Source organism: Corvus hawaiiensis, chromosome 13, assembly GCF_020740725.1.
Source record: "Corvus hawaiiensis isolate bCorHaw1 chromosome 13, bCorHaw1.pri.cur, whole genome shotgun sequence".
NCBI lineage: Eukaryota > Metazoa > Chordata > Aves > Passeriformes > Corvidae > Corvus > Corvus hawaiiensis.
This window is the reverse complement of record NC_063225.1, coordinates 10,526,876-10,553,067: the sequence shown is the minus strand read 5'-3', so window position 1 is coordinate 10,553,067 and position 26,192 is coordinate 10,526,876. Positions and strand designations below refer to the sequence as shown.

At 47.5% G+C, this 26,192-nt stretch overlaps 1 protein-coding gene and 1 long non-coding RNA gene across 3 annotated transcripts in view; one reads left to right on the top strand and one right to left on the bottom strand.

The window, feature by feature from the left end:
• Positions 1–15,147, top strand: part of IGDCC3 (immunoglobulin superfamily DCC subclass member 3) — a 102,636-nt gene extending 87,489 nt beyond the window's left edge. Inside the window, exons 8-14 of one of the 2 annotated variants that reach the window (XM_048318030.1) lie at positions 1,832–2,079; positions 2,619–2,783; positions 7,522–7,710; positions 7,970–8,074; positions 9,070–9,208; positions 9,424–9,631; positions 9,721–15,147. In XM_048318030.1, coding sequence (XP_048173987.1) covers positions 1,832–2,079; positions 2,619–2,783; positions 7,522–7,710; positions 7,970–8,074; positions 9,070–9,208; positions 9,424–9,631; positions 9,721–9,885 — 1,219 coding nt within the window. In that variant the 3' untranslated portion in view covers positions 9,886–15,147. Of the gene's footprint in view, positions 1–1,831; positions 2,080–2,618; positions 2,784–7,521; positions 7,711–7,969; positions 8,075–9,069; positions 9,209–9,423 lie in introns of both variants that reach the window. The other variant, XM_048318029.1, reaches the window with a different exon arrangement.
• LOC125332776 overlaps positions 5,278–26,192 on the bottom strand; it is a 37,063-nt gene continuing 16,148 nt past the window's right edge. The window contains exons 3-5 of the long non-coding RNA XR_007206613.1: positions 11,986–12,118; positions 5,907–5,966; positions 5,278–5,489 (exon numbers count right to left, since the gene is read on the bottom strand). This is a non-coding gene — a long non-coding RNA (uncharacterized LOC125332776). The remainder of the gene's footprint in view (positions 5,490–5,906; positions 5,967–11,985; positions 12,119–26,192) is intronic.

The following is a 26,192-nucleotide window of genomic DNA, read 5'->3' as shown; positions in this document are numbered from 1 at the left end:
AATAGATGACTGTTAAACGTTTGCTCACTCACCATGGCCCCCGATAATTTGCAAGGCAGAAATAGGAATGTTAAATCAACAGCAATAATAAATTTTAATATAGGAAGACCAATATTTTGCTGCAATTAGAAGAAGTATTTGTTCTGACATACGGGCAGGCAGTGGCAGGTTACTTATCATTTCCACTTCCAATGTTCAATTTTTCATTTACATAAAAGGCAGCTTTGATTGTGATTCCCAAAAAGCCATGAAGGGCCCCTTGCACCAGCAGGGATGCTTGGGATTTACTCATGTGCAGTCAGGTTCCAAGTCAACCTGGAATTCACTGCAGGAGAAGAAAGTAATTCTCCTTAGAAACAAGTAGTGGATGTGGATTTGGTTAGGTGTGGGTCATTTCTTACAGAAAAGTAGGAAAAAGCTCATGTGAGCTTCTGAAGTTTTCCCAAGGATGTCCTGTGTGTGACAACACCCTCCCAGGACCAAAGGCACTGTAAGCAGATTTTACCATAACCTGAGCTGCTGCCTCAGAGTTGGGTAAAAAACATCTCCAGTGTCAAATCTGCCTTTCCAGCTCCAGCTCAGAGCTGTACACAGTGGTGACAGTGACCCAGTGACCATCCCATGCCTTGGAAGGGAGATACACTTGGTATTTATTTATTTATTTATTTAGGCGGCCTTATGTCTGATGGATTCAGATATTGAATCGTGTTGTTCCTGGCTTGGTTTTGAGTGGAGCTTTCATCGAAGGGTCCCTGTTTGTGAGCAGATGTTACCAAGAAAAGCTGCTTTGCACGTTCAAATGGCAAGACAGAGCTAATGTGTCACACAATTATTTCTGAGTCAGTATTTGCTGGTGTTGTTTTAAAGATATTGAGCTGGCCCTGAACTTGCTCCAGTCGTTCACAGCCATTGCTGGAGGGTCCTGCAGTGCAGAAAGGTCTCCAGTTCATGTGGCCACATGTACAAGGACTCTGGTTGTCCCTGTGCAGTGATGGGCATTGTGCTCAGGAATATGCTCATTTGGGAGGCTGGTATATGGCTGGTTTTTCCCCCTCCTTTAGGGATGTTTTCCAGGGTAGCCAGTGCCTGTTCTTTATTGGATAGTGAAAACAGCATCTAAGCCTGATATGGAAGCCCCCAAGAGCACGCTGGAAGAACTGTTCTGGTTGTTTCCTGGAAGGCAGCAAGCTCTGATGCACCAGCATCAAAAATACACTCGGAGGTCCTGCAGACAAAACCTGTGACTTGCTCATAAGCTTTGGCTTTTGGCTTATGGGGATGGTGTTTCTGGAGTGCAGAAGCAGGAGCTGAGGCTGTAACCCTGCTGGATAAATGAGCTAATCCCAGTGTTACCCTAAGACAGCTCTAATGTGCTATAATGCAATTAGAGCATCACTAGAGGGCTTTCTGGCTGTGTTTGATTAGACTTGGCTTAGCAACCGTGTGCAGTGCCTGGATGGGTCTCACTGGTGTATACTGGAGCTAAGCCAGTTAAAGCTCTTTTGAATGTGTGGATGCACTTGCCACAGAGCTGGCTCTGTAGTGTGACTGGGATCTTCCTGAATCCACACCTTTAGATCCTGCTGATTCCTGTCCCACCCTGTGTCCACATCTGGCTGTACTTGAACCACAGTATCTGCAGGTTGAGACAGACAATCTGCCCAGTCACGGGTTCCAGGGAATGATGCATCCACGTCCTGGACTTTTCCTTCCCCCAAAGCACCAGCCCACAGCTTGCTGAAAGCTTTCTGTGGAAACAGAGGCCATGGGATGCCCTGCCATGAGAGCCAGCCAGGGCAGTAATGATTGTCCCCCTCATGTCCCCACACAGCACTCTCTCCATCTACGGGATCAACCAGGCGGATGAAGCCATCTACCAGTGCCTGGCCGAGAACAGTGCGGGCTCCACGCAGGCCAGTGCCCGCCTCACCGTGCTGTGGGCCGATGGGCTGCCCAGCCCTCCTCAGAGTGTGAGGGCAGAGACTGTGTCTGCAACCACCATCCAAGTGTCCTGGGAAAAGCCCCTGCAGAACACCAAGGAGATCATTGGCTACGTGCTGCACATCCGGAAAGCTGCAGGTACGGTGCTACACCCACTGCTCAAAGCATCCTCAGCCTTCCTGTAATTTAGCAACACGGCCCACTAAGTAAAACCAGGTCTGCACTGCAGCAGTCCATGCTGCCATCAGTGTTCTCCATCACCTCCCAGTTTCTGAAGAGCAGAGATGAGGCTGTAAATACACTGTAAATACCTGCAAATACTAAATGTACCATTGTAAATATTGAAAGTGTGGGGAGGGTGAACCCACATAGTCAAATATTGCTGCCCATGTAGCTCTCTGGCAAAGCACACAAAAATCACAGAATCAGAGAATCACAGAATGGGTTGGGTTGGAAGGGGCCTTAAGGATCATCCAGTTCCAACCCCTGCCACAGGAATATCTTGCCCTAGACCAGGTTGCTCAAAGCCTTATCCAACCTGGTCTTGAAATGTAAGCAGAAATGAGTGGGAGCATATCCACCCCAGGGACCAAAATTACTGCTTGCAACATCTGCTTGTTCTCTTTATCTCTTGCAAAACCTAGCACTGCTGAGTTCTCTCTCCCTTTGCATTTCAGATCCCATAGAGATGGAGTACCAGGAGGCTGTTAGCAAGAGCACCTTCCAGCAGCTAGTGACTGATCTGGAGCCCTCAACCAGCTACAGCTTTTATATAAAGGCTTACACCTCTCGGGGTGCCAGCAAAGCCTCAGAAGTGACGGTGGTGAGCACGCTGGGGGAAGGTAAGGAACGCTTTGTGCAGGGACCCTCAGATGCTGACAGATGCTGTGTGTAGCAGCAGTGCCAGTCACCCCAACACTGCCCCACAGCACTGTGGCACTGTAGCCTGTGGTGTTGATGCTCCTTGTTCCTGCTGCTCCGCCTACTCTGGGATATTGTGTAAAACTCACTTGTATCATTGCAGGGGGGTTGACTGATTAAACACAGCATCGTCTCTCCCATCTGATGTTGTAGCAGGGGGTGAGTGCAAACCTGCCTGGCCTTGTGCATTGCAGCTGCTCTGGGCTGTTCCTAAACTCCTTGCTAAATGCAGACTTCCTGCTCAAGCAGCATCTTAGCATCTTCCAGCAGCTCTGGTACTCACAGCTCTTACTTGATAGGTGCCACACTTCTAAAGATTTTATTATTTTCTGTTCTATCCTGGGAAAATGACACTAGAGCTGAGCTGTCCTGACCTATAAATCCCTACCCTGGAGCAGCTTTCTGTTTCAGTGGGAAGTTAGGGTGATCTCTAAGGCTTTTTTCCCCTGACTTGGCCACCAGTTAGCTTCCCCAGTAAGACAGTGGGTGTTTTAATACAGGACCCTTGCACACAGGTACAAGGCAGAAACCACAGCCCCAGTGTCAGTCAGAACTGGAAGAATATTTTCCTAGAGAATCATCTATTTCTGAATCCTGGCTTGTCTCAGATATGGAGACTAATTTCTTAGGAATCATTCTCATGAACATTCAGTAATTATGAATTTCCAGCGGAGAGGGCCGTGGGTATGAGGATATTATTTAGGATCAAATGGAAAAGTGTGTTGACTTCCAGGTGGGGGATCCAGTTCTCATTCTGTTCTCAGCCCTTGCACATATTTATTACAGAATATAAGCAAAAACACCAGTAAATCCTCACCCACTGGGTTGTTGCTCTGCAAGTTTATTTTCCTTGGTACTCTGCAGGGAATCAGTCACCCTTGGAGTTTGTTTTTCCTCCCAATTTAGAGGCATAAGGATGGGCTAAGGCAAAGCTTGAAACTCCTTGACCCGATACTCTGAGTTCAGCCCCAGGAGCTACAAGCCAGCCATGCTCTATAGAGCTTGGTGACTGCAGAAGTCCAGGTCAAGTCAGAGAGGACTTTTTGTCATTATTACTTTCAATCATGACAGGAATAGTTAGGTATCTGGTAATGGAATCATAAATTTCCTGGCTCTCTGAAGTTTTAAGGTATCTCTGTCCTGCTGTCCTTTAAAAAAGGCTTGTCCTGTGTAAAAAAGCTTCAGGAATTAGCTCTCTGTAGATGATGGACACTTGCTTGGTTCAGATCACTCAACCCCAGCCTGTGTTTGCCTTGTAGGAAGGTAAAAAGATATTTAAAAGCCCCAGTTCTGGCTTCATTTGTTTGCTTTGCTTCACTCGGGTGCCTGTTGCCTTCTGCTCACAGAGGAGAGCGGCTCAGAGAGCCAGGGCCCGGTGGCTTTTGTCACCAAATTTAGGTTTCACTGCAGATCTGTCTCTTCTCGTGGCCAAGCTGTTTCACCCTGTGCCCTCCCTACATGCACAAGAGAGCTGTGTCCACCCTGAGCTTGGGAACCCCTGGATCTGTGCTAACAACCTCAGAAAAGGATGGATTTTCCAAGATGCCATATCCAGCAGCCAGGGACAGCTCAGTGGAGCCAGGGCAGCAGAGATGCTGCCAGCTGGAGACTGGAGTGACCATGTTATCCTGGTATTGTTTGGAGCAAGAATATGAAATATTCCTCAGAAAACAGAGGAGCAGGGTTACTTTTGGCTCAGGGCTATCAGCTTTTCAAGGCTGGCAATACGCTGAGAGCATGCTTGGCTGAAGCCTCCGATGCTTTCTTGAGACACAGTGCTCCTTCCTTTGTGCCAGTACTGATTTTGGATGGAAAGTAGAAGGGAAGATGCTGTAGAGAAGGGACCCAAGTGAACCTTGTCCTCCTCCATAAACCTCACTCTCTGGGAAGGCTCTTCTGCCTCCTCCCTGTCATTCTCCTTTACGCCGTTTCACAAATGCTGTGGTATTTTAAATCTCAAATGCTTTCTGCTTCATTAAGCAGCACACACTCCTTTGTTCTTGTCTTTTAATGCTTTTTAGGGTTTTCTCCAGGACTTTTTGACATTTCTCTAGGATGAAGACTGTTCCTTTAGTCATCTTCGGCTAAAGACGCCTTCAAGAAGAAAGTTGAAATGACCTGGGGAAAATTCCAAACAGCACGGAAGAGGAAAACAAGTATCCCAGCCCTTAGCATGAGGGAGATGCCTCACTTATAGTAGCTCCATATTATGTCTAATATATACTTCTGTGAAGCACCTATCTGCTGGTGTGTGTACATATATTTACACACACACAGATATATTCCATTGTATACACTTATTTGTGTAATCACGTTATAAACAGCACGTGCATTCTGCGAGTGCATATACCTATAATCAGTATTATACATATATATATATACTCAAAGTTTGAATAAATACGATATATTCCATACTTTGAAGGAGAGATATTCTTGTGGTTTTTATTAAATGTAAGGCTCTGCAACCATAAAATAAAGCCAACTCTTCACAAATCAGGATGGCCCACATCAGTGTTTCTTTGTCCATGGGATAATGTGATAATTTCCCTTTCTGTGGTGTTTTCATCTGTGGCTGGAAAAGTGATGCTTTAAGCAAGGGTCCAACTTCTCAGAGCGGGGATTTTGCCCTAGAGGAAATTGGGAGAATGAGAAAAAAGGAGTATTTAATTGGACTGCAAAAATACACAGCCTTGGGAGGAATGGCACATTCTGATATAAATAGACTTTACTCTGTGTTTTGTACTCAGGAATTGTTAAGTTCAGCCTTCCCAGCAATGAAATGCACATCAGAATAAAATCCTAGCAAGAAGGAGTACTTCAGCCCATTTTTTTCCCACTGGCAGCACTCAGGCAGGATGGGATCTCATTAATGTGACCCAGGACACTGGGTCTTTCCTCCCGAATCCACGTGGAAATATGCAGCAGTCAGCAAGGACTTGTTCATCTCCATGGGCTTATTCAGAAGACATCGAGCAAAGCTCCTGCAGCCTGAAGGAGGGCATCACTTTGGGAAGAGACAGGATTGCCCAGACCCTCCTGCTCACCTGGAAAGGCATCCATCCTTCCTCTAAATCTCCTTGTGGGAAGGCTTGAGCTCTCAGTACCTGGGAAAAGACAAACGGTTGTGCTGTGCAGTTTTACTGTTAAATTGAGGAAATGCCCTTTTTAGCTCTCATCAGTCTTAGACTGACATGGCCACACTTCATCTGCTTTTCCCCATTGCTCACTAATGGTTGCGCTGAACTCTCTGCCAAAGGCCGGGTTTGCATTGCTCATCCTTAGAGACCCTTTAGGGAGAAACAAGCCAGAAAGCAGCTTCAGTCCAGTTCAGGCCCAGCAGTCCTTGTATTTGGAACTGCTGAGCTTCTAATCATGTGGGATTGGAAAAATAGCTCTACCTCAAAGCTTGGAGGCTGCTGGAGAAGTAGGGCTGTTCTGCTGGATGATTTTGCTGTGGGGTGAGCTGAACTTGGTGCCTGCTGCCCAAAAACTCTTCTCCCTCCTGGTGCCAGTGTTGGAGCAGAGCCCTGGGCAGGGCAGAGCCTGCAGCACCTCATGCTTTGCACTTTCTGGATGGTGCCAAAGGCTGGGGAACTGATGGGAGAGTTTAGCCTGGGGGTGTTTTGTGGAAATGAGGAAAAAAAATCATCAGTGAAATGTCCTGCTGAGACACATCTGGTATTGGTGTGACCAGTGTAGGAGAAAGCAGGGGGGAGGAGGAAACATGGACTGTATGCCCCAGTGCTGCCCAGGGCACAAGGCTGGGCTAGGGGCAGAGTCAGCTTTGGAAAACCCAGGTATCACAAGAAAATTGGCTTTGATATGCAGATCTTTCCTCTCAATCCAGACCGATGGGGCAGGATGGGGCCAGGCAGCTTTCTGGGGACCTGGAGAGGGAATGGTCTGACCCCCTCTGCAGCACATCCCGAGAATAAGGGCAGGGTTTTGGGGCATTTACTGGAGCATGTTCCTGGTGGACTTAGAATCAGCAGCAGGGACATCTTCCCAGCTAATCCCCTGTGTGCCCCTAAGGTCAGGTAAGTGCCTGCCTCCCAAAACAAGCCAGCCCCAGCTGTGCAGGGATCTCGGGCTGTGCAGGGATCTTGGGCTGCTCAGCTGTTCAGGGCTGTTGATGAAGATGCCTCAGTTCTCTCCTGAGTCCCCAGCACAGTCACAAACCTCCCTCCTAAAGCTGATGGGGAGAGCAAGCCCCCTGCAAGCCAGTGCAGGTACCTAGCACACTTTTAAGACGAATGTCTCCAGCTCCATCCCATCTGGTTCCTTCCTCCAGGAAGGGGGGATTAATCACTCTGAAAGGTCTGTGCCTCAGGGTGAGGGCAAAAAATTGGAATTTGAGAATGCATTGCCAAAGTCACTGCATTCCTGCCCTGACCCGGCCAGGCTGAGCATCAGATTGCAACCAAAGTGTAAAAGTAGCTTCTGCTTGCTGATGTGAGCAGAGGGAACTCTTGGAAGCTCCTGCAGCTCCCTGAAGAAGTTCAAAGCTGTTAAACCAGATTCTGGTGTGCTCAGATTTTTCTCAGTCTCAGCTGGCACATTCTTTGGTGTAGTGACTGCAGGGAAAGGCTGCTGGGAAATTTCTCATCACACAAACAGAAAAAGCACATGCAACCCACTGTCTTTCTCTCTCTGTTTCAGTCCCAGCCATGCCATCCCTCTTTATTAAAGTCATTAACAGCACCACCGTGCAGGCAACGTGGGAGCCTTCCATCAAACTGGGCCAGCACAAAGGCTTCAAGCTGTATTATCGCAAAGTCCACCTCTCCCAGTACACAGGTCCAGTGCTCCTGGCCAGCAACGTCACTGCCTACAACATTACCCACCTGGGTGAGTATGGTGACATCTTGATCCATGTCCCCTCCCCACCCCTGTCGTGATTAGCAGGAGAGAGCTCGAATGTGCAGCCCAACCCCTTAATGCTGCAGCTTCTCCCCCAGGTTTTGTGGGTGCTTTCCCAGCAACAGGTACTTGTTTGCAGCATCTTGTGTGTATTTGGTAAGATTTCTTTTCCCAAATAAGTGTTACTGGGGGAGATGAGGCTCATGGTTACACCTGAACTGTCCCTCTTGTGTCCCGCCCCGGGCAGACGCATCGGTGGTTTACGAAGTCAAGCTCCTCGCCTACAACCAGCATGGAGATGGAAACTCCACTGTCCGCTTCGTATCCCTGAGGGAAACCGTGGAGAGGACAGGTGAGATGGGACCTGGGTCTCAGTGCTGGTTTTGGGAAGCTCTGCAGGAAGGTGGTGAGGCCAAACACATCCTGCGTGCCCCCTGTGGCATTACCCTCATTTCACCTTCAGCCACTCATTTATTTTCAGCATCACAAATAATGCTGAGGCAAAACTCTGCAGGGCTGAGAGCACCTGGATGGCTTTTTTACCAATGGGGAGAAGACAAACCAAATGTTTTGCATATGCCAGGTTTGTCCCCTAAACTTGAACCAGAGGTGAGGCCATGAACATGAACAACCCCCATGCATAAGGTACAAGCTGCCATCCTCAGGTGAGACGTGGTGCACTGAGCATCTCTGCTGTCTTGGAGCTCTCCTGGATATTTTGACCTTCACTGGTCAAAAGGGAGGACACATGGCTTTGGAAAAGGAAATGGCTGCAGAGTGTGAGCCCTGCATTACACAGCAACAAAGGAGAAACCTCTAGAGGGAATTTCTTAACTGATCACACCTTTCATATTCATCTACGTGTAAAAAACATCCTGCTGCTCTTGGAAGCCTTTTAAGCCTCCAATGGGAATATCTTCAAGAGATAGTTACTAGTCTGTCTGTGCTGGAGTAAATACTAATCTCATTGGCATCTGTCTACTCCATCAGGTTTCAGCTTGCTCTGATGTGGTGGCTGCCTCTTACCTCCCACCTTGGCATGGGGGATTGCAAAAATTAACATCAGAGTGGGTTTTTTCATTAATTGTGTCTAATGACAGCAGCCAGGTAATGGGGCTGGCTCACTACAGACATTCCAGTCTTGTGCTTGCTGTGTGCACCCTCCTGGGGTGCTGGGAGCAAGGGAGGTGCTTGGCAGGCAGCGACCCCCCTGCTTCCCACGTGGTTCTCCTCTTCCTATACACAGCTCCCAGCACTGCCCAAGACTCTGACTTTGGCTGTGGGCTCCCCAAAAGCTGGAGGAGCAATAGAAGAGTAGCACCACTGACCTCCCTCTTTTCCTGGCAGTGCTGAATCCTCCCTGTGACTGCATGAAGGATGAGCAGAACAATAAAACTTCCACAACGGGCATCATCATCGGGATCCACATCGGTGTCACATGCATCATATTCTGCATCCTCTTCCTTATGTTTGGGTACCGAGGAAGGTAGGGATGCTGACGCCACTGCTCAGGGGTGGTGGTCCCTGGTACTGTGGGTGTGCCCAACTGAGTCTCACATTCCCAGTGCAATGCTGGACTTTATAGGATAGACTGAAGGATGAAGGAGTGTAGCACAGGGATAAGGCAGATGCTGGCTTGGGGGAAGGAGTAGAGGATGAACCACCTCTCTCACTCTCAGGCTCCATCTCTTTATTTTTCAGGCTGCTGATGTGCAAAAATGTGCAGGAGCAGCTGTCAACCCCACAGATCCCCCGGAGCCAGCGGAGCACCACGGGCCTTGTCCTGAACGGGGCCACTCGTAGGGACAGGGACGACCGGGACTTGAACGGAAAGCAGCTGGATATGAATGAGCTGGAGAGGTTATTTCCAGCATCCCCATCCCAGGAGCAGCAGGAGAAGGGAATAATGGTAAGTCCAGCAGGACGGGAGCACACCTGGCTGTGCATCCGTGAGCTGTCACTGTCACTGCATTGTCCCCCCCCACTCTCTCTCTCCAGTTGGCTCACAGCCCATCAGCCCCCCATGATGAAACCCAGATCTCCACACTCCCTCTGGATGAGTTCAGCATCATTGAGGAGCAGCCAGACCCCCTCCCAAAAAACCCCTGTGGCAGCAGTCCTGCTGCTCCGGCTCCCAGTCATGGTCCTGCCAATGAAGGATAAAACTGCCAAGACTCAAAGCCTCTTGTAGGAGTTACCAGAAACCAAACCCGCGGCTGGTGATATCTTTACGAGTTGTCAATCTCAGGTCAATTGAAGATTTCTACGGTCTGATTGTTATTTTTTTGTTTTGCTTTATTTTTATATATATATATAAATATATATATATGTATACAGCCTTTTGGAAATTCTGTGAAGTTTATCTTTCTGACCTCTCTTGAGCCTCTCAATGTGTTTCTTCCAATGACGGCTCTCTGGAGACTGGTCATGATGGATTTTCCCTGCAGCTGCTATGTAACAGACTCCTTGGCAGAGTTTGGCAAACTCTCCAGTCTCTGACAGACTGGAGATACGGTGGAGCCCCCATCTCTTGGCATCCCAGACTTTTTCCTGATCAGCAGCTTTAGGACTACTTTTTGGATCTATTTTTCATTTCCAGAAGACTGGATTTGGAAAAATCCTTCTAACTTGACTCCAAAAATCGAGGCCCAGGAAGGCTCTCTCTCCATGGATTTGATGATTTTGTACACTTTCGCTATTTCTCAGGATACTTTTTTTGCGGATTGACTTTAAATAATATGGAAAAAAAAAAAAAGAAAAAAAAAAGAGTGTATGTGTGTCAAAGGATGCCTGAGGGCTACTGAAAGACTCGGACAGACAACCCGAGTGAACTCAGAACCTACCTCAACCGGAATGAATGTCTTCTGGGAAGCAGAAATACCTGTGTCTTCCTTCGTGTTCAAACAAACAAGTAGCATAGCACTTGGTCAGTACAAGCATGGTCCTACCTCAGCAGTCACGCTCTGTACCCGCCACCTTGGTGGCTTCCTTGTTGTCATTCCCATGTAAAGCACTTCCAAACATTTGAAAGCAATGTTCTACCTCAAGCGTGAGAGAAACTCATGTGTGAGAGTGTGCGTGTGTGTGTGTGTGTGTGTGTGTCCCCTCTTCCCCAATTCCCGCATCTCCCACCCAGCCCCAAGTGAAGCCCAATGCTTCACTGATATTATGAGCTTTACTTTTGGGCGTTCTGGGGTGATTTTGTGTGGCGGAGATTCGTGTTGTGGTTTTTTACTTCAAAGATTGTTGGGGCTGTCACAGACAAGCAGCGCGATGCCGTGTGGCTCCCTGGCACCGCTGCCCTTCCAGGGCTGATTTGGGCACCAGTCCATCCTGAGTTTGAAGATACGGGGTGCTCAGATGCCAGTGCTGGGGCCAGGGCACCCTTCTGCCTCATCAGTGTGCTGCTCCCCAAGGCTGATTCCCAGCAGGATGATCTATGGCATGTGCTGGCACGAGCAGCACAACACACCCTTGGGAGGTGGGAACTTGGATGTCACTGTCTTGTCCCAAAGCCCACCCTGCTATCAGGAGCACCCATGGGGAAACCCCAACAGAGCACTTCCAGAATCCCTTGAGATGCTACTGAGCTGCTCCCAGCTCCTCCAGCGCCTTTCCAGCCACAGGAGAATGTCCAAAGGATGAGTAGAGCCAAAAAGGGTTCAGTTCCCCAGACGGGACAAGGCAAGGAGGATGCTGGGGGCCGCCAGAGCTGCTCCTTCTCCATGCCCAGGGTGGGCAGAGGAGCTCCTGACACCAAAGAGAGGGTTTGTCCCTTCCAGAGATCAACCACCAACCTGACACTGTGGAGGTTGGGTTGTCCTGGCGTGGTGCAGCCTTGTGAGTCAGTGTGTGACTGGCATTGTCCATGGGTGAGAGGGGGGCACACATGGGGGACAGGGACACCAGGTGCCAGATGGTGCCGGAGGGCAGCCCTTTCCCTGCTGTGTGAGGTGGTTAAATCCAGGCAAATGTGAAGGTTTGATCTCTTTGTGTAGGTGGTGGTAAATCAAACGTTGCTGTATTTGCAAGGACAGTGAAAGGAATCAGGAAACGAAATTCGTTTAAGGGTTTTTTTAAAAAAGTATTAATTGCATTTTTTTAAATGGTACCAGTGGGAGAGTCCCTTGTGTCAAAAACGCCCCTCATGACCTGCCCAGCTGGCAATGGGATGAAACTGATGGCTGTGTAAATAGTACAATATACAGGAGGATGAGCAAATGCCTTTTCCCTGAGTAGAGCCCTGGTACTGGGCAGGGTTACCTGGGAGCAGGACTCTGTCCTTCCATGTTACCTCATCCAGCTTGGCCCAAGTAGACGTAATGGCACCAATCTCAAGAGCAAGGAGCTGTTCAGGCTCAGTGTTCCTAGCCCTCTTCCATTAAAATTTCTCCTCCTGTAGACATCATGCAGGACAGAAAAGATGCGAAGGGTTAAATTTTGGCATTAACCCCCCCAAACAGCCTCTCCCCACCCCACCAAAGAGGCTAAATGGGCTGTCAGAGGATCCCTGCTCACACCTGTGATGCTGGACCTGGAGACAGCCTGGGAAGGGACTGTGGGGGGACAGCGCCATGTGAGACCAATAGCACAGCCCACCCCATCGCAGGAGCCGAGGTTAGGGGAAGGCAGGAGGGAGGAGAAGACACCAAACAGCTCGAGTTATAACCTCATATCAAAGACAACCTGATCCTCTCCGGACATCCCACTCCCACTCCAGCCCAGTTTTTCTTTTTATTGTTTTTTTCATGTGTGTAATGCCACCATTCACATTGAATAAGTACTGTTGCCAAAGTGAACACAGAACCTAGAGTAGTGTTCAGCTCAGACTTCCTGGAGCTGTGAACATGCTATTAAATTAATATCATATTATTGTGATATTGTAATAGTAACAAGTATTTGTCACTACTTCCTTTTATTAAAGGGAAATGCTGTGCCATTTGACTAGTCGGAATACAATAGTATGTGAAGAGTAGAGCTTTTTCTTTTGTTTTTTTTTTAATTATGCAGAAATGTGGTGGCTTAAACCAATGCAGATTCTGTGTTGGTTTGAGATGGTTGAAAATGGATGTAAATCTTTAAAGACTATTTTTTAGATGTTTAGCTTTTCCTATTTTTTGGGGTTTCTTTTCCACTCTTGTCAGTCTGTACCATTGGGACCTAACGCAGACGGTTGCAGCAGCTCAGTCCCTGAAGGGGTGTGGCTGAAGTCTGGTGATCCATGAGGATACACAGTCTTCCCTGAATTACCTAAATCCACCAAACTGGGCAAAAAAACCCACTCAAAATTACATATTGGCTTTGTGCTTCTAGCTGTCACTCAGCTGGATAAGCGACACGTAACAGCCCCACTCACTGTACTTCAGTGCTTGAATTGGGCTGGAGGCGAAGCTGTCCCAACCCAAAACTTGGGAAAGCATCACCTAGAGTATGTCTGGCCCTTAATCTGTGAAATGAGAAAGAAAAAAGAATTAAAAAAGAGCTTGTGTTTGGTTTCAGCATGGGGGACAGTGTCCTTCGTTCATCCAAACTGCTGCCCTGGTTTTGAAGGAAACTGATGGAATTTTATTCTGTGCTTGGGGCACAATTGTACTCAAGCAGACAAGTTGTACTAGGGTAGACACATATTTGGGTGGATGTGGGACAGCAGGTGTGTTGCAGATGTGGGGCTGTGTCACAAGACACGGGTCAAGGCATCATTTGATGTCCCCAGACCAGAGGCGGAGGCAGCCAGACAGTCCCAAGGTGGTTCCCAGCACCTTTCACCATTGGTGCCCGCCCGCCTGCCAGCCAAGGGCAGCACTCCCTTCACACTTCTTTACACACCACAACATCTAAGGAACAGGTTGCAAGGCTTCTTATTCCTTTCTGCCCCCCCCTCCTCCCCCCCACCTTTTTCCTGATGGGAGGAATCAGTTCTACCCAGAGATAAAACCATTGGATAACGGGCAGGTGTTGGATCTGGTGCAAACTGCTGGAAACCGCCTGTGTTTGGGGTAGGAATCTCATCCTGTAGTATTTTTCAAATAATTACACTAATTCAACCTGTTGCCTTTTCTCAGCTGATCCCAAAAACCCTCTTATTTTCTGGCTGTGGTGAGATGAAATTATAGGAAGGAATAAATATCCAAAAGCTGATTTTTTTTTTTAATTTTTGGTAACCCATAATGGGCACAACCTATTCTTGGAGATCTCAAGTTAACCAGAGATGGCTTCTTCCTCAGGGATAGTATCCACATTGTCTTTAGTTGAACAGGGAATAGTTTCATGCTGTGACAGGGTATTTTCACGATGTTGGATTCAGGTATTTATTTGTCTACTGTTATCTTTCTTCTTCCTTGTTTTGTAAAGGTGCTGATGTATTTAAGTGCTGGACCAGTTTGGGAAATTTAAAGCTTCCACCCAAAATTATACCAAGGTACTGTAGGTTTTAAGTTGGCAATAAGAGGAGAGAAGCTATGAAGTGTTGTTGCCTCTGGATAGTGAAGGGAAGAGTTTTGCTGCCTGTGGGGGTGTTCCTCTGGGATAACCATCCCATGGCATTTCAGGGGGGATCAGTACAGTGTCCAAGCCCTCTCTGAGCTGAGTGACAGCACTTAAGCCTGGGAAGATTGGTTAAAAAAAAGGAAATTAAAAGCTTATGGAAACAAACGGGGGGAGCTCCTCACTTCATCTGTGCAAACATTGTGTGGAAATCTATCCCTTCCCATGCGCGCCAGAGCAGGCAGGTTACAGATCCCATTGAGCAACTTGATGCCGGCTCGTTTGTTTCCCTCACCCTCCAAATTAAAAAAAAGGAAAGGAAAAGGAAAGTGCCTGGGCTGGAGCTGCGGGCGGGGAGATGGGGATGAGTGAAGCAACAGCACCCCCAGCTGAAAGTGCTGCTGGCATGGGGCCATGGCATTGAACCCCCCTGGAACACTCAGAATCAGGGAAATGGCTCCAGGTTTACTCCAAGGGCAGAGCCTGGGCTTCAGCATCATGTGGGGAGAAGGGACGGGGCCAGTTGTGAAGCCCAGCAAGTCGGGGACAAGCCTGATTTCATGGAGCTTTGGATCAGGGTCTGACTTAAAAAGCAAAGAAGGATTTGTACTTTGATCCTATTTATCATGTAAACTTGCAATATCTTTATGTTTGTAAGAAAGTCATAATGAAACCAATGCTAAACCTTTGTCCCAGTCCTTTTAGGGAATCAACTGTTAGGAGTAATACTAAAAACCCAAATTGCAAAGCACTTTTCTACTGTTTATTTTCTACCTTTCTTACTTTGAACTGTCTTGGTACTGAAATCCCACTGATCCCACAATTGTTAGCTCTGTATTAAAAAAATAATAATAAAATAAAACCCAGGTTTTTTGTAGTTTGCTCTGTTTAGATTTTAGCCTGTGGCTACTTGTACAAGAAAAATAAAACTAGAATAAATGAGCCTGTGTGGGGCTTTTCTTTTCACATGCAGGGCTGTGGTGTGGGGATCATGCAGGGCAACTTGGGGCATCATCACATCAGATGGATGGCAATGAATCCAGCTCCTCTCAAAGAGCAGCTTCCAAAACTCAGCATTTAAGGGCTGAGGGGTTTTTTGGGAGCTGGGTGAGATGAAACCTCCAGGGTCACAGTGTGACACCTGTGCTTGGAAGTGCAAATCAATTTCCAAAGAATCTTGGCTCTTGTTCAGCTATTGCTGCATCTGCTTTTTCCACTGCCTGCAGCGCTAATGGGGCAGTACCTGTGAGGGTGGGGAGGCCCTGGCACAGGCTGCCAGGAGAAGCTGTGGCTGCCCCATCCCTGAAGTGTCCAAGGCCAGGTTGGATGGGGCTTGGAGCAGCCTGGGATAGTAGAAGGTGTCCCTACCCATGGCAGGGGCTGGAACTGAATGATTGTTAAGGTCCCTTCCAATCCAAACCATTCTGGGATTCTAAGGTGCATCCTTGCCCCAAAACAGGCTGTGAACCATAAGCCACCCTCCTGCCACTGTCCTGTGTGCTGCTGCTGCTGCCCTCGATGCCAAAGGACAGGCAGAGTAGAGGCTGCAGGGAATAAATGAGCAAGATTGAGCCCAGCAGCACTTTCTAAAGGGGTTTCAATAAGCAGGTGAGTGAAAAGTCGCTTCAAACAACTCCCCAAAGCTCTCGGAACTGCTAAATTGCAGCATGGATTGTCTAAATATATACTTCATAATAAATACCAGCACAAAAACTGATTTTATTTCCCAGTGGCAATGCAAGAGGTGAAAAAAAGATCAGAGTGGGCTCACTCAGGGGATTTTCATGTAAGTTCAGTGAAATCTGGTACTGCAGATAGCAGCTGCAAAGTCAAGGTATTGTGTAGAGCTTGTGGCTTTCATTAAAAAGGACTTTCCCTGCCTTTATGGCAATAAAAAAAAGGTTTGACAATATTAATCTGAAGTCTTAGAAACTAAGGCAATAAAAAACCCCAAGCAATACATTTAAATCGCTTTGAGTTTGGGCTGTTGGAAATACTAAGAGCCCTCAAAAAAACCCTACTTGAGTGCTCAAATTCTCTTTAATAGACACAATCTCCTTTTGACCATGTGTATTCAAATTTCTGCTGGAAACATCTCAAATCAACTTTTCAGCTACAGAAACACTAAAAAAAATTAAGTTAGGTGTTTTTGGCTCCAAACACTACATTCCTGCCTCAAATATTGCCAGAGAAGATGTTACTAATGTCCTAGTTATAACCCTGCCAACACAGGGAGAATTTATAATATCCCATAAAGCCCTAACTGTTGGAAAGGTCATTTTGGTGTTAATACCGCTTGGGCATCACCGCTTCATTTGCTGACACTTTTACAGAGCCACGCTTGATTCCAGCATTGCTGTTGTAAAACCTTTACAGCGACGGCCTCAGCCTCCAAAAATCATCTTAAAAATCAAGAGCTGGAACATCTTCATCAGCAGGTGCAGGCAGCCCAGAAAGGCTCTGCTCTCTCTCAGTGTGGGGTCCCCCAAAACCCAGGGTGAGTACCCAACCCCACTGCTATGGGGGGGATTTATTCCTCACATCTCATCTCCAGCCCTGTTATTCCCAGCACCTTCAGTGGCTAAATTAAAAGTCTCCTAATTTCATACAAAATTACCAACCCCTTGCCTTGCCCAGAAAACCATTTCCTTTGCACTAAAATAGCTAAATTAGTCTTGCTCAGCCTCGTAAAGGAGCTTGTCTTGTTTATTGAGCGATAAATATAAAGGTACAGTAACTAAATTCATCAGTCCCTAAACGCAGCCGTTGGGAACGGCCATTTCCACCATCCAATCTACGGCTGCATGAATATTTCAGAGTCCTTTTTCCCTTGGGTGCTCGCCTTATCTCTGGAGCCTGGATATTATTTTCTGCTTTTCAGCTTTTTGGATGTATTGGAGGAAATGTCATTATTTGGACCTGGGTGGATTACAGTTGACTTTCCTAAGCCAATTTATATTGGCAAGCTGCTGTTTTTAAAAACCCCTATAAATCACTCCCATGAATTTTAATAATATAACGTGGTTTCAAACATGCTCCCTTAATACGTGACACACTATTACAGCCGGCAATTGCTCCTCAGGTTGTGAACTCTGTTTTACCGTCACCTTCGGCAAGCGCCGCGGGGGACAAGTGGTGCCTTGGCCAGAATCATGGAAATACCCATTCCTGCCCCAAATACCTCATCATTGTGGTGATTGCGATTTAACAGTGAGCCCTTAAAAGATGCTGGTGCAGAAATCATGGGGATTAGGACTATCTGCTGATATTTCCCTAAATAAAGATAAAAGATGCACATCCAGAGTGCAGCTCCAGGCTGGGATTCATGGCTCCAACTGGTCCAGAAACTCCCACATGCCAGGAGATAAGGCTGTGCCTCCTCATCACCTATGGACTTACTTGGATGAGCTCTGTCCTCTTCTTGTGCAAATTATATTCATTTTCTTCCCATCCCCATTGCAACAATGCCATGGTGTCTGCTAGCTCTCAAGGGGTGTCTGTCAGTGGAGAGTGGTCTCCTGGTCAGAAGAAAAAGGGCTAAGAGGGATAAGGAACAAAAGCCAGGGCAAAGGAGAGACCTTGGGAGACCTTTGTCAAGGAACATCTGTGGATCATATGAAGGAGCTGATGATGGGGTTTGATGCCGCAATGGTGGCACTGGTGATGTCCCCACTGTAGAGTTGCTTGTTCACATTTCCTGGTTTTAGTTGTACAGAACCAAAATATAAGAATACTCCTGGAAGTGTTCAAGGCCAGGTTAGAGCAGCCAGGTCTAATGGAAGGTGTTCCTGCCTATAGCAGGGGATTGGAACTGGATGGTCTTTAAAGTCCCTTCCAACCCAAACCAGTCTGTGATTCTGTGAATATAATAAGAACATCTGCAAGAAAGAGGATCATTAAGGGATGGACTAATTGCAGGCAGGGAAAAAAATAATGAACCAGACTTTGTTTTTTGGCTTCCAAAAGCAGCGAGGGCTCCCCAGCACAGGATGCAGCAGGATGGGGGTAAAAGGGGGTGCAAGGACCTCCTCAGATCTTGCCATTGCCTGCTCGGCTGCACCCGGCACCAAAGCACCCTGGTTTAATATTCTTCGGAGAAAAAAATAAAAATCCCGTTTGTACAAGGAGCAAACAGGCTTTTCAAAGGCTTTCACTGTGATGATTTACCCTGAAATGTTGTCACGTTCATCATTAATCTATTTTTTCCCTTTTCTGTAACTTAACCTGCGACAAGCCAACATTGTAAGTGCTTGATTTTCCAAGAATAAATTACAGTTTCATAAATGGTATTTTGCTTCACTGCTCAATTTGCAAGTGAAATGATGCCAATTGCTTTGTTCACAGGATTTTATCTAGCACGAACAATACCATCCTCAAGACTTATTTATTTTTTAACCCTCCAGTTATTTTCGGAGCCTTTATAACAGGAATACATGGAAAAGTACACAACAACCCATATGTTTTGGCATGATCGACTAACCATGAGCAGATACAAGGGCCCACATGCCTATAAAACATCAGTCTAGGAATGAGATGTCACACACAGAGCAAGCCACTGCCCAAAGAGAAAATAATCTCTTAGATCAAAAATATTTACAGTTGCCCCACGCTGGGTTAGAGTGCCCTGAGTGACTTTTTATATGCATGATTTATGATTTGGGGCTAGGAAATCAGCCCCCTCAGCTTCTCCCAGGGACTACCAAGTTGTCTCATGGACCCAAAGGAGTCTTCAGAACATAAGGTCCCTCAGTCCTGTTGAAAATATGGGTTTTACACCAGTTTAACATTTTTTTTTCTTATATGATAAAATTATGAGAAATAGGAAAAAAATAAAAGCACCTCGGGCTATTTATGTTTTTTAAATGCAGAGGAATCCTCCCTGCTGGGGACACCAGCTCTGCCCAGGGACAGCCAGGCCACACAGATGTCACCATTAAACCTGGTAAAGCCTGTCGTCAAAGGGAGGAAAAGAGAGAAAAAGTCCCTGCATGGGAAATCTTAATGTTACAAGATTTGGTTAACAGCCATGGCTTCTGCCAGGACTTTTTTAACCCGTGTTTTTAGGGAAGACCTTGGAAGAAATACCCACTTTGGGGAAATTTTTGGATGTTATTCACTTTGGTGTAAGACAGAAGGTGAATGGAAATGGTCGTATTTGGAATGGAAACCTGGTGTTTGAGGTGTTTGTGCTCACCAATACGTCAGGATGAATTTGGGAAGAGCCTGGAGCTTCATCTACATCCTTTAACTGAGCCACCCTATTGGAGCTGGCTGGCTCCAGGTTTTCCTGCTGTTGATAAATCATTTAGCCAAAACCACAGAGCTCTCAATCTGCAGGTGACATGGGCAACAGAGGCAAAGTTTGCATTTCCAACAGAGAAACGGAAGCACAGAGAGAATATTTGTCTTCCCCTTCAGATATGAAAATATCTGTTATCCCTCCTCTGCTTTTCACCCTGCTTCTCTCATCCCCCTAGATGAGACATTGGGAAAGGCTTTTGCTTTTCCTTGCAAATGGATGCTTCAAGACAGTCCCAGACCTTCAGAGGCTTTGGATTTGGCACAGAACAAGGATAAATTTCTGGTAACAAACCACATCACAAAACAGAACTGTCACCTTTCGGGCAACTCCAAGAGGAAACATGGAAATCCTAGTGAAATGAAACATTCTCAGCCAGACAAAGTATGTCCCAGTGTCTCTGCTGAGGCCATCATCTGCTGATTGTTACAACATGGAAAAGCAGAATAAAATTGAATTTAAAAGAAGTGAGGGGTTGCCCACTGCAGGTACTGTGTGGATGGGTCCCTCTGCGGCTTCCCCACACACACGGCTGTTGGCCATGGGCTCAGGGCTAAGGGGCTGGGCTGCTAATGGCTTTAAGCGGCGCTAATTGATCCGTGCAGTCACTGTAATTACGGAGCGGGATATGGTGGCAAAACGTTAACTGCTGCGAAAGGAGAAATCCAAATCACGGGTGAATCTATCCTCGAGCAGCCGGCACTGGCAGCCCCCGCTCTCACGGCTGAGGGTTTTCCAATGCGCTGAGGTTTTCTGCAGGAACGTGCTGATTTCAGGAATATTTGACGGGAAGAAGGGTGGCTGTTAGCTCTTTTGATCTATTTCTTTGCATTTTTCCTTCAATCCCAGGCTGAGCCACTGCACAGCTCCCCGGGTTTGCCCCCGCTCCACTGAGCAACCCCTAACACAAAGGTACCCATCAGAAAGCACTGGCTATCTTTGCAATTAATTAACCTTAATGACAACCTCCAGCAGCTTTAGTGCAGGGTGTTGTATAAGCCACAACGAAGAGCTGCTCTGTGCGAGCAACGGGGACCCACTCCCATCCTTTTCCTAATGCAACTCGGTGATTATTCTAATTAAAACACGCGTTAGTAGGTACTTCTGATGGTGACGGGTTGTGTGGGGCCGAGGGCGAGTGGGAGCAGCCCCCAGCTCCTGCCTGCAGACACAGGCTCCCAGCAAGCACCTGAGGATGGAAAGTGGAATGAACAGGGGAAGGAGAGGGGGTTTGGTCCGGGGACAGCGCTGGGAAGTGACAAGGTGTAGGAAGACGACATTGTTTTGCAGTAACCTCCCAACCTTCGTTAATACTGCTGTCACAGCGCCGACGTGCTGCATTAATTAAAATGAATGGTACATGACAGAGCAATAATTCCATTACTTCTCCATGCTTGCAGCTTCCTGTGCTTCATCCTCGAGGAGTAGGGGAGGGGGAGCAGGGGGCAGAGTGCCAGGACCAGGGTCCCTGAGCAGCCGAAGGTCCCTGACCTGCTGCCTCCGGTGGGGACCTGGTGCCGACAGCAACAAGGACGCTCGGGGCTCCACGGCTGCCGATCCCGTCCACACCCTGCACCGCTGCCACAGCAAATCGCTGCCCCTGCAGCCGTGAGGGTCCACATGCCCCATCCACTCAGGGACACACCGAGGGCAAGGAGGCCCCTGCAGCCATGAAGAGCATCCAGTAAAGGGACAAACCCTTCCCTCCCACAATTAGCAGCCACAAGCAACAGACAGGCACGGACTGACGGTGAATCAAGGGGTTTGCTAAAACGCCTCTTCAGAGACTGTTCTCCCCCCTCCCACACCTCTCCCTGCCTCTGTCCAACAGCATTCCCAAAAGACTAAACACCTTTGGTTTCCATGGCAGCCTGATTTTCAATGAGCATCCTTCAAGTCCTAACCAGAAAGAAAGTGTTTCATTAATGCATACAGGACACACTGGCATCTCCCTGGGGTGACAGTATTCTTCCCCCAAAACTAGCACCTTCTGCCCATAGTTTTTTTATTTTAGTGGATTGATGGACTGATGGAGCCATGGGAAGGGGCTGACCAGCTCTGCCACTGACTCGCAGAGCTTGCTTAAAGAGGGAATTGGGCTGCTTTTGCTTGGGGGAAATTAAATAAATAAAGTGATGTTGAGCATCGGGAGGTGGCATGCAGAGCTTCCCTCCAAAGTGGCTGCCTCCCCTCCAGCCCATTGTGGGGGGACATTGACACCTCCCCAGCTGTCCCCTTCTGAGCTGTCCTGGATACCAATCTTCTCAGTTTAGTTTGCCTATTTCCATCCAGACTCCGCTTCTGTCTCCTGTTTAACACAAGCCAAGCAGTTTGCACACTCAGAATTTGCTATTTCTTTTGGGTTTAACCCCATTCAGTGGCTCTGCCAGGCAGATGGTACCCAGAGCTGGAGAATGGGAAACTAATGAACTAATGATTTGAAGCACGGGGCTTCAGTCCTGCAGGATTTCATCAGAAAGGGTCAAAGGACATTCCCTCCAGCCCAGGGGTGCCAGGGCAGGGCAAAGTGGGATGTGTTTTGCTACGTGATGTCCAAATCAAGTAACCACTAAGCAGAACAAGTGAAATTTGCCTGGGGGAGGATGCGGAGAATGTGCTGAGGCAAAGCAACCCAACCTTCGCTAGCCTGAAACCATTCAAAGGTTTTTTAAGAGACCCCAGGTCACGGCACAGCCTTGGCCCTGGCTTTTTCCCAGCCCAGAGGATAATTGCTGTCCAGCCGTGACGTACCCTTTTGCTGACCCTGCCTGGGTCCCAGCCACCCTCCAGGATCTGGCAAGGACAGATATAAAGCTGGACCTCAGGGGGCTCCTAAAAGCAGGTCATGCCAAAACAATACAGCTTTGTTGGAGGCAAAGGGGGAACCAAGCCGCAGTCAGCCCCAACTGCCGCCACAGGATTTACTGCCCACAGATGGGACGGTGGCTGTGGATGATGTACCCAGCATTGCCCTGGGGCAGCCAGGGAAAAGAGAGCTGGGAAAGTGCCCCCACACTTGGCTTGATTTTTGGTTTGTATGTGCAGCATCTGCTGCAGCAGAGGCTTCTCTCCAGAGACCAGGATTTGGCAAGTCTCAGGTGGGTCCAATGCTTGGCTGAGGTTCCCTGCTTGGACTCATTCCCCCTCCTGCTGGGATGTCTAAATCCAGGCTACCAGAGCTGAGCTGAGCTCCAGAGCAGGGTTTGCCCCCAGGGAGGTTTGCTCTGCCTTTTACATCACCCTTCCATGGGATGAGCCTGCCCATGTGGACTCCCCATCTCAGAGGGACCTGGACTTCAGTCCTCCATCCCTGAAAGGAAAGCAGGATGCTGCCATGCCAGAAACATGTATTTATCTATAATATTTATTCAAGAGGCTAGGAAGGAGCTATAGGGACATGATAAAGAGCCTGTCTATGCACCAAGGGGTGGTCAAAGAGCACCAAAGGGAAATGCAGACAAAGATGCTGCAAAGGATACAGGTGAGATAAAAGGTATTATTTCTTAGAATACAGTCTTATAAAGTTAAATTAAGCATGTAACAACTGTCCACCTTAGCACCACCCTCTCAACTTCTTTTGAGAGGACACATTCCATTAAGACTCAAAATCTTTAGACACACTAAAAAAAAACCAAACCCAAGCCAATACATTTTGTCTTGTCCAGCGCTAATAAAGCCTTCTGCATTGCATGGGGCTTTTTAACAGAGAAAAGGAACTTTTCCTAATCCTTCTGCAAAACCAGGGCAGTTTCCACAGTCAAGTTTCAGACCAGCCTTGCAGTTCTCTGACTATCCTTGCTCCACTAGTCTGATGCATTTCCACAGCACAGGGCAGCCCACAAGCCCTCACAGCAAAGCCTCTGGTGCTTCCATGAGGCAGCTCTCTGCCAGGAGAGAAAACTCATTAGAGCTCCCAAGAGCAGAAACATGTTGGAAGCCAGCAACATCATTAAATGAATATTCATAAATTATTTTTCTACATAAACAATATTAATATCACACCTTCCACCTTCAAAAGCCTATTGCAGGCAGGGACTCATTAAGACTCCAGCAAAGACCACTTGCAGACTTTCGGTTACATGGAAACTCAGAGACTTTATTAAACACAAGCAATATATTTATTTTAATAGAGTACAAAGCCTGGATTTGGCCACCCTAAAACACCACTCGGAGCACTGAATCTCCGAATAACCCGATCAAACAAGGCTAATGTGTGCAATATATCTTGGGTGAGTAATATACAGCCACATTTCCTGCTCCATTTACCCAGTTTTAACTACACCTGACCTACTCTTATCCTAATAGAAAACGGCTGCTCTTCTCATTGCCTGTCCTCCACACATGTTTTTCTGATAATGACCAAAACTAAATCACTTCCCTTTCTCCTAACTGCTGGGCACCAGCTGTCTTGTGACATTTAACTATAACAAGTCCTTTTGCAGGACCTCCAGGTTAGTACCTGGGGCCCTGGACCTCCGTCTCTGTGTCCTGTCTCCATCCTGCATCCGGGCATCGGAACTAAGGCATTAGGTGAAGTGCCAGGTCCTGCACTTGGGTCACAGCAACCCCATGTGACATGACAGGCTTGGGAAGAGTGGCTGGAATGCTGCCTGGTGGGAAAGGACCTGGAGGTGCTGGTTGACAGCAAACATGAGCTAGAGTGTGCCCAGAGGGCAAGAAGGCCAATGGCACCTGGCCCATATCAGCAATAATGTGGCCAGCAGGACCAGGGCAGTGACCGTCTCCCTGTACTGGGCATTGCTGAGGCACCTCCAATCCTGGAGTCAGTTTTGGGCCCTTCACTCCAAGACAGACAGTGAGAGTCTGGAGCGTGTCCAGAGAAGGGAACAGAGCTGGGGAAGGGTCTGGAGCACCAGGAGCAGCTGAAGGAGCTGGGGGGCTCAGTCCGGAGGAGAGGAGGCTCAACTAGACTCAATGGCCTCAATGATCTTTTCCAACCTAAATGATTCCATGATCGTATGATCCCAGCCCCGTGGGATTTCCCTATATGGCCTCACCCAGGAGGTATGTGGAGAAAATCCTGGGAGCTGCCTCATCTCAGGCTGCCACTCTCTTTCTGACACCTTGGCTCAGAAAGGTCTCCCTGCAGCAGTGAGGATGCTGCTTGTCAGCAAGCACTATCCATCGGTTCATGCCTGGGTGAGAGGTTCTCCCAAAGCTGTGAGCATCACCTCATAGAAGAGGTTCAGCTTTGGCAGGGAAAAAAATCTGCTTCCAAGCAGTGTTTTTGCCCCCCATGGAGCTTAGCTCGGAGTGATCCATCGAGGTGGATTTAAAACTTCCTGAGCAGCATGTTTAAATGGCCAATTTGACCAGAAAAAGTGCTTGATTCACAAGCGCTGGCTGCGTTTCTCCAGTGCTGAGAAATCACGGCTATATTTCATTATTGTTACTAATTGCTATAAAGTATTATGAGGAAGCGATGGCACAGGCGGAAAGAAATATAAACCATTTTCAGTCTATTGAGCCCAGAGAACATTTCCCAAGCTTGCTTAGGGGTGCAGAAATCGGTGCTCAGTGCAAATAAATGAGCAAAAGCATTTTCCGAAGGAATTAGCGCATGGCACGAGCAAATTGCAGCAATTGTGTCTCTTCTTTCTAAGCACTGAATTGCCTCTATAATTCCCCATCATTTAGTTGCATAAATCTTGCACAAATAAACCCGCAATTTGCATATGCACAGAAAAGAAATTATAGAAACACAAGGAAAGATGTTATATTTTTCCTTCATGAGCTGGAAATAAATATGCATTGCTTACTGCCTAAGCTGTGTTTGGCCCAGCTCAGAAATAAAAATTTAGGAAACCCTTTAATTTTCAATAATAAATACATATCAGAGGATGAAAAAAATATAATTTGTGGCATATGGAAGCCACAAGTTTCTGGGTTGTTGCATCATGAAATGCGACGCCAGAGCCATGCGTGCATGCAGAGGATGCAGCACGATCACAGCATCATAGAATCCTAGAATGGTTTGGATTGGGAGGGACCTAAAGATCAGCTGGTTCCAGCCACCTGCCATGAACAGGGATATCTTCCACTAGAGCAGGCTGCTCTAGACCATGGGTCATGCCCTTCATGACAATGGCCAAGGGATGCAGCTCACCACAGCTGACAGGAGGAGCAATGGAGAGGGGTGAATGCAGCTGCCTGTGGTGGAGCTCAATCAAGCACTTACTGAAATAAATGCAGAGGCTTTTGGGGCAGCAAATACCTCTTGAAGACAACACCTCCTTTATGCATCATATTGATTTTCAGCCATGAAATGCCTGTTTGTTGTGATTTCTATGGAGGACGCTGAGGTTTCACTACTACAGAAATCCCAGGGTCAAGGCCAGAAGCAATTAAATTATATCTCTCAATTATTGAGCCATAACGCACCATCTGGCCTTAGACCCCACGGGTGGACCAAGGCACCAGTGGGCAGCAGGGGTAGGAGTGGCTCCGACCATTTGTCATGCTGGTGGAGGCTTCCCAGAGGAGCAAAATAGCTGTTTCCGATTAACTCCCCGTGTGACTGATCTCATTCTGGAATAAGAGGGTGTTATTTCAAAACACCATAATCCTCTTCCAAATGACTTAATCGCATTTGGAATAATGTGCTTTTCTTCCAAAACATTCATATAGGAAAAAAATCAGGGGTGAAAAAAATCAGAAACAGCCCTTT